General features: G+C 37.4%; 1 protein-coding gene across 1 annotated transcript in view; it reads left to right on the top strand.

Annotated features, from left to right (window-relative positions):
• Window positions 1–13,537, top strand: part of st18 (ST18 C2H2C-type zinc finger transcription factor) — a 64,283-nt gene that overhangs the window by 32,672 nt on the left and 18,074 nt on the right. The window contains exons 3-8 of the mRNA XM_062992699.1: window positions 383–434; window positions 2,001–2,031; window positions 4,097–4,287; window positions 8,499–9,086; window positions 10,875–11,009; window positions 13,255–13,345. Of these exons, the coding sequence (XP_062848769.1) occupies window positions 383–434; window positions 2,001–2,031; window positions 4,097–4,287; window positions 8,499–9,086; window positions 10,875–11,009; window positions 13,255–13,345 (1,088 nt within the window). The remainder of the gene's footprint in view (window positions 1–382; window positions 435–2,000; window positions 2,032–4,096; window positions 4,288–8,498; window positions 9,087–10,874; window positions 11,010–13,254; window positions 13,346–13,537) is intronic.

Here is a 13,537-nt window from a genome sequence, read left to right as displayed (position 1 = left end):
TGAATCAGATATTGTTGTGCCTCAAAGACCTTTCAATTGATAACATTTTACTCATAAACATTCAAACCATAAACTTAAATATAAATCAATAACTTATGTAAAATGTAATTACAGCTAAAATATCTCTAACTGAATGAACTTAAGTGTGCAAACATTTTTTATCCAACGCCTTTGAACTCTTTTATTTCTTGTAAGCCAGTAACATAAGTTAATTGTAGCTTCTATAGTATTTTTATATTTTAAACACACCATGTAACTATTTAATATAAATACATTGTTAACAACTGTCTATTAGTAGCAGATAGAGACAGAACACTTGCTGAGAAATTGGTTTAGTTGTTGTGTGATGATTGTTCTGATCTCATGTGCCACTTTATTGCAGATGGATTCTGAAGGAGAAGAGAATCGTTCTCAACAGTTCAATGGCAATGCAAGTAAGTATACGACTATATGTATATGTATATGTACTGTATATCTACAGCTTAGTAGTTGCACTTTACTCAAATTTAACACAATGATTTTTATTACTAATTGTTTAATCAGGATTGCATTTGAGTGAAAAGATTATTTAAAGAAAACAAGTTAGCACATTTGTACAAGGTCAGATTTCCTCGAGTCTTATCCTTCCATTACAGCACATTATCAGATGACTTTGAGCTGGTGAATTTGATCCTTTAATCAGAAGCTTATTTAGGTTAAAACATTTGCAGCCAAATACTAAAAATGTCTGAGCTTCATGTGTACTACAACTAGAAGCTATTTTTATGTGGTCTCAGACTTTTGGCTCCCATGTTTATACGTCACAGAGTCACAATGTTGTGTTTGGAGGCTTTATAACACTCCTTTTAGACTTTAAAATCTGTTGCTAAGATGATGTTAAGATACTGGAGTATTATTCAGAAGTTCTAGGGATCAAGACCCACCACCATCAAAGCCTCAAAAAGATTGCTTTGGATTAAATAATCTGCCAACTGCCTATGTGTTATAGAAAGAAAAGCAAATCCCCTCTTTAGCGCCCTCTAGATCTGCTGTGTAGTCTGTTCATGTCCCTGGTGTGCAATTCACAGAGTTCAGAGCAGCCGAGTCACTGCTGTTAATTTCAATATTAATTTCATTGGTTTGGAGAGGCAGTTATGTGGAGGTGATGCATTATTCACAGCCCGTGCCTTCATTATGTAATGATGTTGGCCGAGGCGAGTGAAGGAGTGATACTGAATGGAGTGATTGACTCCTTGCGCACTTCTGCACTCCAGCAGCGTGTAATGTAACGGGGAATATTCAGCGCTGCCTTATTGAGTCTTCACCACAGGATACACGTGAGGCTATGAATGAGATTCGATGGTTCATTCTTATTTTCTCTCCTCGGCTCCAGTGGGGACGCTGTCAGGCTGGGGTTCACAGTCGCGTTGTGTGTAATTGTTATGCAGTGTGATGGAAATGACAACATTTATACAAAGAGATGTGATACATATGTTGTTTCCACTTCAGTAGCTCTGCCGTGAATGAAGTTCAGTCAGTTCAATCAGCTCTTTTCACCAGATGATACAGATGTGGAACAATTCAATACACTGAATGATCTCTCACTCCATTAATACTTTTTATTAAATCTGAGGCTGGCATGGTTATGCTTGTCAGTCATCAATGTAAATCATTACATTATGAGTGGTCTCTTCTAGGGTGACAAAGGGCTCATCCACAGGGCATTAGGGATCACTGGTTTTAGTTGTGTAATGTAATAGTGAACTGTATAGAACATTATAGAAGATTCTAAACTGACACATTGGACAGTGGTGCCACCACAATCATTAAAACACTTATTGATGGGAATAAAAAAAGGGTGTCACATTTTAAGGGTAGTTCTACGCACCTCTAGAATCTAATTCAAGAACCACCAAAGGCAGGTCTGCCATGTCTACAGTCAAAAAAGCTTTACACTGCCATGGACTGAGAGGCTGTTGGTCAAGTATTTACTCACAACCTTTCTCTCTTTTTATTTTCAGTTCTTGCTGACTGCATCACTGATGCTCACAGGTAAGTGAGACTTCATTTGAAATAATTTATTTTATAAGTATGCTCATGTGAATGTTTTGATTTTTCTGACTTTTAAATTTTGTTCAGTTTACAAACATTTATAAATTGTAGAAAATTATTAATGTACACATTTATCCTGATAATCAGCCTTTAGGAAGTTAATATATCAGTAAAAGAGAGGTCACTACTTTTCTTATATAGGGTTTTGGAAATAAACTTCTTTTTTTCATTGCCAACGTTAAACCGTCTATTTATGAAAATCAAATCTTAAAATTTTCAGATCTTAGTACATAAGTACTAAGTATGCCAGTCATTTTAAAAGTCTGACTTTTTAGCTAAAATGAACATTTTCCAAACTCACCAACCAATAAAATTTAGCCCCAAACAACCCTGCATTCAACTTTAATTGACCGCCAACTAGAAGGAATCTCTGTGGTGACTGGCTCAGTTTTGCCTGCCACCTCATTTTGTAATTTTCTTCATTTTACAAAGATTTGCAGCTGGTGCTTGGGTGGCGCAGTAGCCAAATGTGCTCACCCAACACTTCCCAGGCCAGACTGTCACGTTTGAGTTTTGGGGTCTGTTCAAAAACCTAGTGAGCTGCCTTGCTGTCTTACTGCCTTCATAGGCAGCTGCCTAAGTAGAGAGAATTCTAATAAGTCATCGACTTATAAGTCAGGTTATTCGAACACACTACTTAGACAGCGATTCCATCATTTTTCGCTTACTAAGCTGAAACAGTTAGCCTCATGCCATTCAAACCACTAGGATGAGGTGGCACAGCGCGCTAGCATGTCAACTAACATCTCCCTCCGTGCACCGAAAACGGTTAAATTCGCTGATAAGCCCGAATTTGCAAATAAATGACACTTGTGCATGTTTATACAAATTAAAAATGAATAATAATTTATATATAAAGTAATAATTTTTATATAAAGTTGTGCCACACAATGCTGAGATTGCCTTCACCACTAAGGCAGCATCAGATGCTCTCTTATTATTCTGTCAAAATACCATTCAGATTTAAGGTGCCTTAGTAGACAGCATTTTAAGGCATCTAAGAATTCGAACAGCCTACTTCTCGGGGGCGTGCGTAGGATGACGTAAAATGCTGTCTATGTAGAGAAATCACTAGGTTTTCGAACACACCCATAGTCTGAGAAAAGTGAGACTTCTTAGGGAACCAGTGCAACAGCGACTCCTACAGGCCACTGTCCTGCCTGAGTGTGATCTCAACAGACATAGTCTGAGAAAAAATGAGGCTTCATAAGGAACCAGTGCAACAGCGACTCCTACAGGCCACTGTCCAGCCTGGGTGTGTTCTCAACAGGTATAGTCTGAGAAAAATTAGGCTTCATAGGGAACCAGTGCAACAGCGACTCTTACAGGTCTCTGTCCAGCCTTGGTGTGTTCTCAACAGATATAGTCTGAAAAAAGTGAGGCTTTATAGGGATCCAGTGCAACAGCGACTCCTACAGGCCACTGTCCTGCCTGAGTGTGCTCTCAATAGACATAGTCTGAGAAAAGTGAGGCTTCATAGGGAACCAGTGCAACAGCGCCTCCTACTGTCTGATCAAGGAGCCAGAATGAGCAGAGGAAGAATATGAGTATAGCTTTGTCTTCTGTACGCGCCAGGACTATCTGTATGAATCCACTGCTGGCTGGTGTAAAAATGTGGACCAACAAGAGCATCATGTAGCAAACAGCAACTGCGCATGGGAAAATTAAGGGGATTTAAATTAGGTGTAAAGGGGTAGAAAAAGAAAATAAAAACTGGAGCAGGCAGAGCTCCCAGAATGTGAGTACATTTAAAAACAAAAATATTCCTGACTGTACCCACACTAGATGACTAACCTTTATATAAAATTGTTTGCTTGTTTTTTGGCTCTGTCCTACATTTCAGACAATTTGTTGTTCTGGTTTCACTGCCCACTGTCTGAAACAATCCAGTATATTAATAAAAAATGGTTTAGTTTCTTTAATATTTGGCATGCCTGATCACACTCTATGTGTCATATTGTAATGACCTATAATAGTTTCTCAGTGTGGACGCTTTCATTCGCAGCCTGCTCGTATCGGCAGCAAGAAAGAGGAGCGCCACCGAAGGTGCCCGTGGCATGCCAGTTAACAAGAGGAAATCTCTCCTGATGAAGCCACGCCACTACAGCCCCAGCGAAGAGGAGGAGGAGGACCAGGAGGAGGACCTGGCAACCGCTCAGGACAAAGATGCACCCAGGAACACTGACACTCCAGCAGGTAGACAGATGTCCCGTTGTTTTGTCTGTTTTGATGAACAATTGACGCTGAATTTTAAACTACCATCTGTTGCATTCAAATTTTTCTCCTCGGCCTCCCCCTCCTCATCCTCACCCCCCTTCTGCTCAAGCTATATCCATCCAACCATCCATCCATCCATCCATCCATCCACCCATTCATTCATCCATCCATCCATCCTTACAAACACCCCTCACACTACACCACTATCCTGTGTTTGTCTGTCACATTGTCAGATAGAAGTTTAGGACAGCTGATCTGTCATGAGATTCCTGGCAAGGCACTTTTTTTTCAAATTCCATTTCCCTCCTTCCACTCATCCAAACTGGTGTCCGGACCGAAGAACAGCAGTTGCAGGATTCAGATCTCTGCTCACACGTATATCCGGGGATCTTTTTGGAACCCTGATCGTCGCTTGTAGTGAAAGTGGCTATCGCCTGTGCAATTATATGAGCCGGAAAAGTGCTTCGGATGAATAATTATGCAAATACAGAAACTGAGAATAGATGGTAACAAATGATATTGTGCCTCGTTGGTAAAAAAGAAAGCGATCATACTCTCCGGCCACGAAAACATTTTTGGCAACGGACACCAGAAACCATGAAAAAAAGAGAGTTGAGATTACATTTTAGAGAGTCGTTCCTTGCTTGAAACAAAACATTGCCATTTCCTAATGAAACAAATTATGAACATTTTGGCAACAATGCCTGTACTTTTACACGCACGTCCATGCTCCCCTATAATCTGCACTTATTTGGTATATTTTTAACGATGTAACCAGGCAACAAATGTAATTGTGCCTTTCGAAAGCTTTTGTTAGGCCATCAAACATGGTGCAAATATACATAATTAGGCATAATGCCTACAGCTCATTATTGGGCACATGTGGGTAGTTAAATGGACAACGAAACAGTGCGACAAATTGAGCAGCATCATTGGAAATGAAATTTATTTACTTGTTAGTTTATTTATTAATACATTTTGAGGATTCCAGATTATTATTTTTATTAAAAACAAATAACCAAATAAATAAGTGAATGAATAATAATAAAATTATGAATATAAATATACATCAATAATTTAACCGTGAATAAAATGTGGTATATTATATTATTATAAATCATAGATAATTTATAATACATTTATACCTTGTAATTCTAATAAAAATAACAATTATGGTAATGAATTATATTATTATTTGTATTATTATTATTATTATTATTATTATTATTATTATTATTATATTGATAGTAGTAGTAGTAGTAGTAGTAGTAGTAGTAGTGTTCCATGCTTTAACTGCTCACAAAGTAAAATAAAATAATACACATAGTACATATACTGTATTTATAATGCAAATGCAAAAACAATAGAAAATTTCAAATTGCAAGCAAGAAGGACCTGAAATCGAGTTTGAATAATTAATGATCCTGTTTTAAGTGCTAGTGCTAGTGATTTTTGAGCTGAAGAAAAAAAGGAGGAGGCATGGGTAGAGGGTGCGAGTCTTCCATTTGTTAGTGGCATTGTGTTCGAGTGACTTGAGCCAAGTTTTCGATCACACAGTCGCAACGGTAATGGCTATTCTGGAGTACAAACCATTCACCTGTTCCAACATCCAAACCATATTCGCTTTCCAAACCCCCATTCCACCCCACACCCCTCCTTAAAACGCTCCCTGCAATGCTTTCACTATTCTCTTCCTCTGTAAGTGTGTGTGTGTGTGTTTTGTGTGGAGGGCTCTGATTCCATCTGGATGGCAGAGTAGGTCTGGTTGCCCGCACCGCTAATTGTAACTTAGCATAACTGGCTAACTTTGCATCTGCGTTGGACAGGATTGGATTATCACACCTCTGTCGAGATTCAAATGGGCTTAAAAGAAAAAAAGAGATGTTTTTTTTTCACTGAAATTCATAAGTAAGGAAAAGAGCTTGGATTATTGGGTCTGTTTTACACAGGGTAGGAACTTTATTTTGAATAAGAAAACCTTTTCACTGATGTCACTACACATTTAGCATGGTATTTCTTTTTATTGGGGTTATACAAAGAAGCATAATCAGAGTCTGTATCAGTGGTTAAAACACAGGCAGACGAGTAAAAACCCAGAAAAACAGTATAATCTGTGAACATGACAATACTGGTCGAGGAACAAACAAAGCACATGAGGTTGTTACACACAATGCAATTAGGACTCTATGGGAGTTCAGGCACAGACCATGAATAATGTAGCGAACCACAGACAAATAAGTATTATATTGTTGTATTTGTCTTTCAAATAAAGTTGTATGCAGAGTTGTTTGGGGCAAAATTTAACTTTAACAAATTTAACCATATCAACAAGTTGAGATACTGCAAACTGTATATATTTATTACCGGTTAAAAAAAAACTACTTAGATCAACCTTCTAATTCCTCATTTGTTTCGATTTACTATTGCTGGTGACTTTTCTTTGCCCATATTAGAGCTTGTTTAGGTGCATCCATTACTAAGTACAGACTGATCCGATTGAATCCTTGCCACATCTGCTGAGAGAAAAGGAGAATCACAGCCTTGATAGGCCTAAAATAAGACAGTTGAACGTGAGGCTGTGGCAGTATCACACAAATAAGAGCAAAATAGATTTAAACTACCTTGTACCTGTGTGGTTTTGAAAATTTAAGCATGCTTTGTAATGAAAAGGACATTTAAGTCATGGGAAGAGGGTCCTGGCATTTGATTAAGTGCATTCTAGGTATAGGTAGCTCAAACAACGTGACTTGTTTAGTAAGACGTCAAAGCAGTCAAATGACCGGCGATGGCGCTTCTATTGTTAATGATGGCATGCCAAGATTGGAAGAAACACCCAAACTGGCACTTAATGTTAAAATATCATTAGTCCCCCCCCCCCCGATCTTATATGAAACTGTGTCCTCTATTCATTCTTTCTGATATCACTGAACAATTCAACAACACAACATTATGAATAATTTCCTGTCCTGTGGCTCATGATTGAAAATACATGTCCTAATCCAAATCTGGGTCGGCATTTATTTAAAGAAACTTAAGAATCTAAAACAATTTTGGAGTCATGTACTGTTCTTTATTGGTGATTACTTCTTAAGGATTATAAATCCTAGATTCCGTAGGAGTAATCCAAGTCATGTCGTGTTCTTTTGTTGCCTTTTGATTACTTTCTATATTTTCCAGACTTCGTTTTATTTTTCAGTTTATGCAATGGCAGGCAAGTTCAGACACAAGGACATTACTAATCCTGTTTTCTGTTTTTTTTTTTCCTTTTTCTGTGCATGCACTGCTAGGAAAAAGTAATTGCACCTTTCCAATTGTCTCACTTCTTTTTTGTTTCTCACTTCATATTTGTCTCACTGAGGTCAGAGTTAGTGACTCCACTTTACTAAAGAGAGTAAAGCAGAAATAAAACCAAACCTTTTGTGATAATGTTTTATGGATGGATACATTAAAGTGAATTCATTTTGGACAACAAAGGTCTTGTTCTGTCTAGTAAAAACAATATAGCATTAGTAAGAACATCATACCAGTAATAAACATGACAATGGTGTAACGGTATCTGGGTGCTTTTCTGTGTGAGGATTTACCGTTGTTAAAATCTGAATTGCACTCTTTTCTAGAAAGTTCTTGAGCAGATTGTAAGATCATATGTCCATAAGCTGGAGTTGAGGAGTTATTGGGGTATGCAACTGAATTAAAGTTGTGTGTGTCCCAGTCAAAGCCCAGACTCAATAGAGATGTTGTGGAAAAACCTAAGACAAGAAGTTCATACCAGAAATCCTAGCATGAGCTGATTTAAACCAGTTCTACCAGCTAAGGTTCCTAATCAACTAACATCAACTTCTAAAATGTGTTTAGTTTAGTTTAGTGTTTAGTGGTGCTAAAGGTGATTTATTACCAGATACTGTAATAGCCCAGGGTTATTAATCGGAAGGCTGTGGGTTCAAATCCCGAGCCTTGCTGCCACTGTTGCACACTTGAGCAAGGCCCATAAGTCCTCTCGGCTCCTCTTGGCTGACCCTGCACTCTGATCCCAGCTTCCAAACAACTCAGCTCAGTGGTTAAGGTATTGGATTAAGGATCAGAAGGTTGCCTCTTCATTGTATGATGCTTAATCATAAATGGAATTTGCTTTGGATAAAGGTGATTAAAGGTAATTGTAAATGTTTTCATTTGGTACATTTTCTTTTTAGACAATGACCTCGACTGCACCAATTTCGTCCTTTCCAATGGGACCAAATCTCACGGCTCACTTTCATGGTCTGAACGTACCAGCATAAGCTCACCTGAACCTTCCCAAAACGAACTAGATGAGAAATGGCTTGATCAAGACCTGGGTGAAAAAAGCCCAGAAAAAGACACTGACAGGGAGGAAGATGGATGGGTTAGCCCTCGCCATCTGAGCATGCCTGATGGCATTTGCCGGAGCCCTAACTGTACTACTGATGATACCCGACCCGGGAGGAATCTGGGACTTCAGTTACCCATGTACATAAACCATGGAGCCAGCAGACTCCTGATAGACGATTTCTCCTACTCTCAGGAGGTTACTAGCGATAACGAGGATGAGGTCCAGGTCCCCAGGTTGGATGAGCGGCTCGGAGGCTGGACACTGGGTATAAACATGGAGCGGGCACGGCTCAGTCTGGGCCTCCTGGAGCAGGCCATGCACAGGCAGCTCCTCCATGGTGCCTACAGGGAAATGGACCGCTTCCTGTTGGAGCGGGTCAACCACGAACAGAGGCAGATGGATGCCCGCACTGTCTACCACAGCAGCAAAGGTAATTCTACAACTAATGATTTTATTAGTTAGCACCTTTTATGATTTCACATGCAGCTCACGTAGTGCAGTGTACTGTTACAGTTGTCGGGAAAAGGTTTGTAATCAGTTTTGAATTACCTGGATGTAGTCTGATCTTTATTCAAGTACTCATCATACAAAATCATGATCTGTTTAAAGTAAGAACACATAATTGTACCTTGATGTGATTGTAATTTGTCTTACCTCCTTGGTAAGGACTAATTTGAACCAATTTCTAACAGACTCCCGACTTCAGGTCATGTCACAGAAACTGGTTTAAGGTCTTAATAGTGTCCCAAAAACAACATTCAGCTGGTCTTTTGCAAACTTGCAACAATGTTTTGACTACAAAACAAAAGAACGTCACCAAAGAACATCGTATTTGTTTAGAGATTTTTATACTGGGCACATGAACAAACACTGTGGCAAATTCTAGAGATTTATGCCTGTGTTAATTAGTGTTAATTTGCCTTACATTCTTTATGCTTTGTGCTTTTGGTGTGATCTTTGCAGCATTACTGATTTTTTCCATTTCCAAAATACATACATTTATCTGTGGAAATTACAAAAGAATTACAAGCATGATATAGTTCTATAGTTATAGTTAGTATTTTAATAATTCCATTTTATTAAAATGCATCCTTTTAATAGAATCTTCCATTAAATAAGTAAATACATCTTTTATTGTTAATAGACTTTTGTCTTACCGAAAACATTTTAAGTGACCAACAAAATCCACGTTATCCAAATTTTATTATAATTAGTATTTTTAGACTTTATTTAGATTGTCATTTATAAAAAAAAACAATCATATAGTCAGTCAGCATAACAATTTGAGTGAACAGTTAAATCTACATGAATTTCAGAATTTCATATTTCCAGTGGTGAAAGTGGCTACAAATGTATTAACTCAAGATTCTTAAAGAGTCAATTAAATTCTAAGCCTGAGCAATCAATGACAGGAATGTAAACCTCTTTTTAGGAATAAACTTTTTAATCAAGAATGATGCAGAATAAAGGCATTTTCACTAGATTTTGTCTGTAATTAGTAGCATTGGCAGTTTGACCATTCCTGCACAGAGAATGTTTTGTTAATAATTGAAAAAATTTGTTGGTTTTTAAGAGAGTGAAAAATGGTTTAAGCAATGTGTCTTGCCAGTAGAAGGTATCACTCCAGACTGTGTCTTTTCTTTTTTTCCAATATGTTTAAACAGATCTCCTACTTACTTGCTCTACTGTAAGTTTTATTTATAGTAATAAAAATGAAAGTTAGTTGCCATCCTAGTTAAAATGCTGAGTTTACATTGCATAGCTGTACAGTACTGTTTTCAGTGGCAAGAATGTCATTTCACCCTATCCAGTATGTTCTTAACTCAGTCATGTGACTATTTACATCCTCACTATAGGCACAAAAGCTGGATAGATGCACAAAATCCTCTTAAACTCTAAAACATTTGTCAACATGTGAAGTACACTAAGATATTTTACGCTGTATTGCCCATGAGTACTAAATCCTCCTAAAGTAAGTCTGAAAGCCAATCCTGATTCTTCAGCAAAGTGCTGTTTACTGTAATCCCTCAGCCTAATGTTGCTGGAGTAAGAAAGTGATGCCCTGGGTCAGAATCTATCCTCAACTAATGTCAGATTAACACTCAGCAGAATTATTTTACAACTTATGATTTTAATACTTATGTTGGAGGAATAAGGAAATGCTGGATAAACATAAATTCTTTCTTTATAATTTTGCTGTTCACTATGTGTTTTATAGATTCACTAAGGGCGGACAAGAAAGACATCAAGTGTCCGACCCCAGGGTGTGATGGAACAGGTCATGTGACTGGCCTGTACCCCCACCACAGGAGCTTATCCGGCTGTCCACACAAAGTCCGAGTCCCTCCTGAAAGTGAGTGATTATTTCTGTTTAGACATTTTGTTGCATATTTTTATATTAGTCACTAAAATGAAAATACTACTGTAATCATAGTGTTTCGGTAGAATTACTAAGCAAATGCAGCTCTTTCTGATAATTTTGGCTTTGTCAATAGTGTCTTTATAAATACATATGTATGTATGTAGATGGATGGATAGATAGATTTACAGTTGTGACAGTACACAATCAAAGCAATTGAGGGTTAAGGGCCTTGCCCAAGGGCCCAACAGTGGCAACTTAGCAGTGGTGAGGCTTGAACCGGCAACCTTCTGATTATTAGACCAATAATGTAACCACTAGGCTACAACTGCCCTATAGATAGATAGATAGATAGATAGATAGATAGATAGATAGATAGATAGATAGATAGATAGATAGATAGATAGATAGATAGATAGATAGATAGATAGATAGATAGATAGATAGACAATCAAATTTGGAACAGTTGGAACACTCACTCACTCACTTTCTTAACCGCTTATCCAATTAGGGTCGCGGTGGGTGCTGGAGCCTATCCCAGCTTTTCAATGGGCGCAAGGCACACACTAATACCTTGGATGGGCGCCAGTCCATCGCAGGGCAATTTTGTACATACTGTATATACATTAGAAGCAAATAATAAATTAAATATAAAACGCCAACTGCTTTTAAAATATCTGCAGGTAGGAAGCTGTGTGTAATTGCTATTTCATGGTTACATTTTCATGTATTTAACTAAGGATAATGCAGGAATTTATCAGAACTCAATCAAATGTCGTTTTTTCAATCATATGAAATTAGACAGGTGTATGCCTTCTTAAGTACTTCTTGATTAGTAAAATGAATCAGATTTAATTTTTTTTAAACCCCATTATTATTATTTCTAAACATGATAACAATAACTGCAATCTATTACACATTCAACCAGATGCATCCTGTCAAAAATTGCTATGATATGTGATAAACTTCACATGTTCTAAACACACACTATTAAGATTACTTTACACATTACATTTAGTTTAGATTCTGCAACAAAGCAGGATGACAAAGAAAGCACAAAATAAACCAAACTTTAAACATTTATCATTTCACAAGTTAACACACTGAAGTTCGTCCTCTGCTTTTGATTTACTGTGGTATGCAAATTAGCATCAATGTGTGGAAACACTTTTCTCACTTGCTGTTACATTTTTTTGCCATTTGAAAGCAACACAAACAGTCACCATTAAACAGAAGGCAACAAAAGGAACAGCAAATGTAATTAAGGGCTTTCAGTATAAAAGCACTTCCTCAAATCAAAGGACTGGAGCGGATGTAGCATTTAGGAATAAATAGACGGACACTAAATGAAAAATATGGACAAAAAGAAAAGTTATTAAGGATATTGGATGGGACTTTGACGCTACACAGACAGTTACTTTTTTTACAGGCATGCTTTCTTTCTGGCTCCTTGTTGATATTTCAACATTAGACTTATTTAGGATGAAATGAAAGAAAAAAGGGAAAATGTACTGTGGAGTTTTTTGTGGTTAAGCGGATAATCTAGAAATTCCTATTTTTTTATTATAAAGGAACTGAGATTATTGACTAAATGCAACTTTCAGAGCACACATACTGTAACTGTCAACTCTAATACGCAAGAGTTTGAGGAATTTTGAATCCCTAATTTCAATCATACAAAATTTTTCACGATTTTACTTTAGCTACAGATTCTTTGCAAACACATAATGGATAAAACAAATGTTAACACCCTTTTTAAATTGTGGATTTGGCCTTTAAATTGCTAACATGCATAAATCTGAGCTCACAGCCATGCAGTATCTAAAGGCAAACACTGGTAGTAGAATAGGTTGCTTTGAAAAGCTCATTTACTTGCATTTAGTATTGCACTGTTATAGGATTCCAGTGTAATACATTTCTGCCCTGGTAATCCTTGAGGACTGTTATGTAAATTGGAAATGTAAAATGTTAAATGATAGGCCACACAGAAGAGAACTGCTAGCTAAATGTGCTCGAGATCACCTTGAGAAATGGCAAGCATCCACTGGAGAGTATATAGTATAACAATATTAAATATTTTGTGATTTAGGCACATACAGAATTAGGGCATCATTGTGGCATAAAAACTCACATGCTGTCATATAGTTTTAAGAATTTTTTAGTCATTTAAAAACCGTCTTATGGAAAAATTATATAGGACTATTGGGAACCTTTAAATCTTGTTTCATTTCTTCTTCAGTTCTAGCCATGCATGAAAACGTGCTGAAGTGTCCGACACCAGGATGCAGTGGAAGAGGCCACGTCAACAGTAACCGCAGCACTCATCGGAGGTATGCTAAATGAAAACCAGGGGCTTCTTCCTTGTAGATCTGTACAGAACTTTGTAGAGATCTCCATTGTAATACTGGCGAGCAGTCTAAAAGGTGCAGTTAATCTAGCCCTATTTATATTGGCTCTGAGATGTCACCACTAATAACAATCACAAATGCAGAATTAGCATAGCATAACTTAGCATTAGCATC

This window comes from Trichomycterus rosablanca, chromosome 3 (assembly GCF_030014385.1).
Source record: "Trichomycterus rosablanca isolate fTriRos1 chromosome 3, fTriRos1.hap1, whole genome shotgun sequence".
In the NCBI taxonomy this organism is placed as follows: Eukaryota; Metazoa; Chordata; class Actinopteri; order Siluriformes; family Trichomycteridae; genus Trichomycterus; species Trichomycterus rosablanca.
This window is presented reverse-complemented; position numbering and strand designations above follow the sequence as displayed.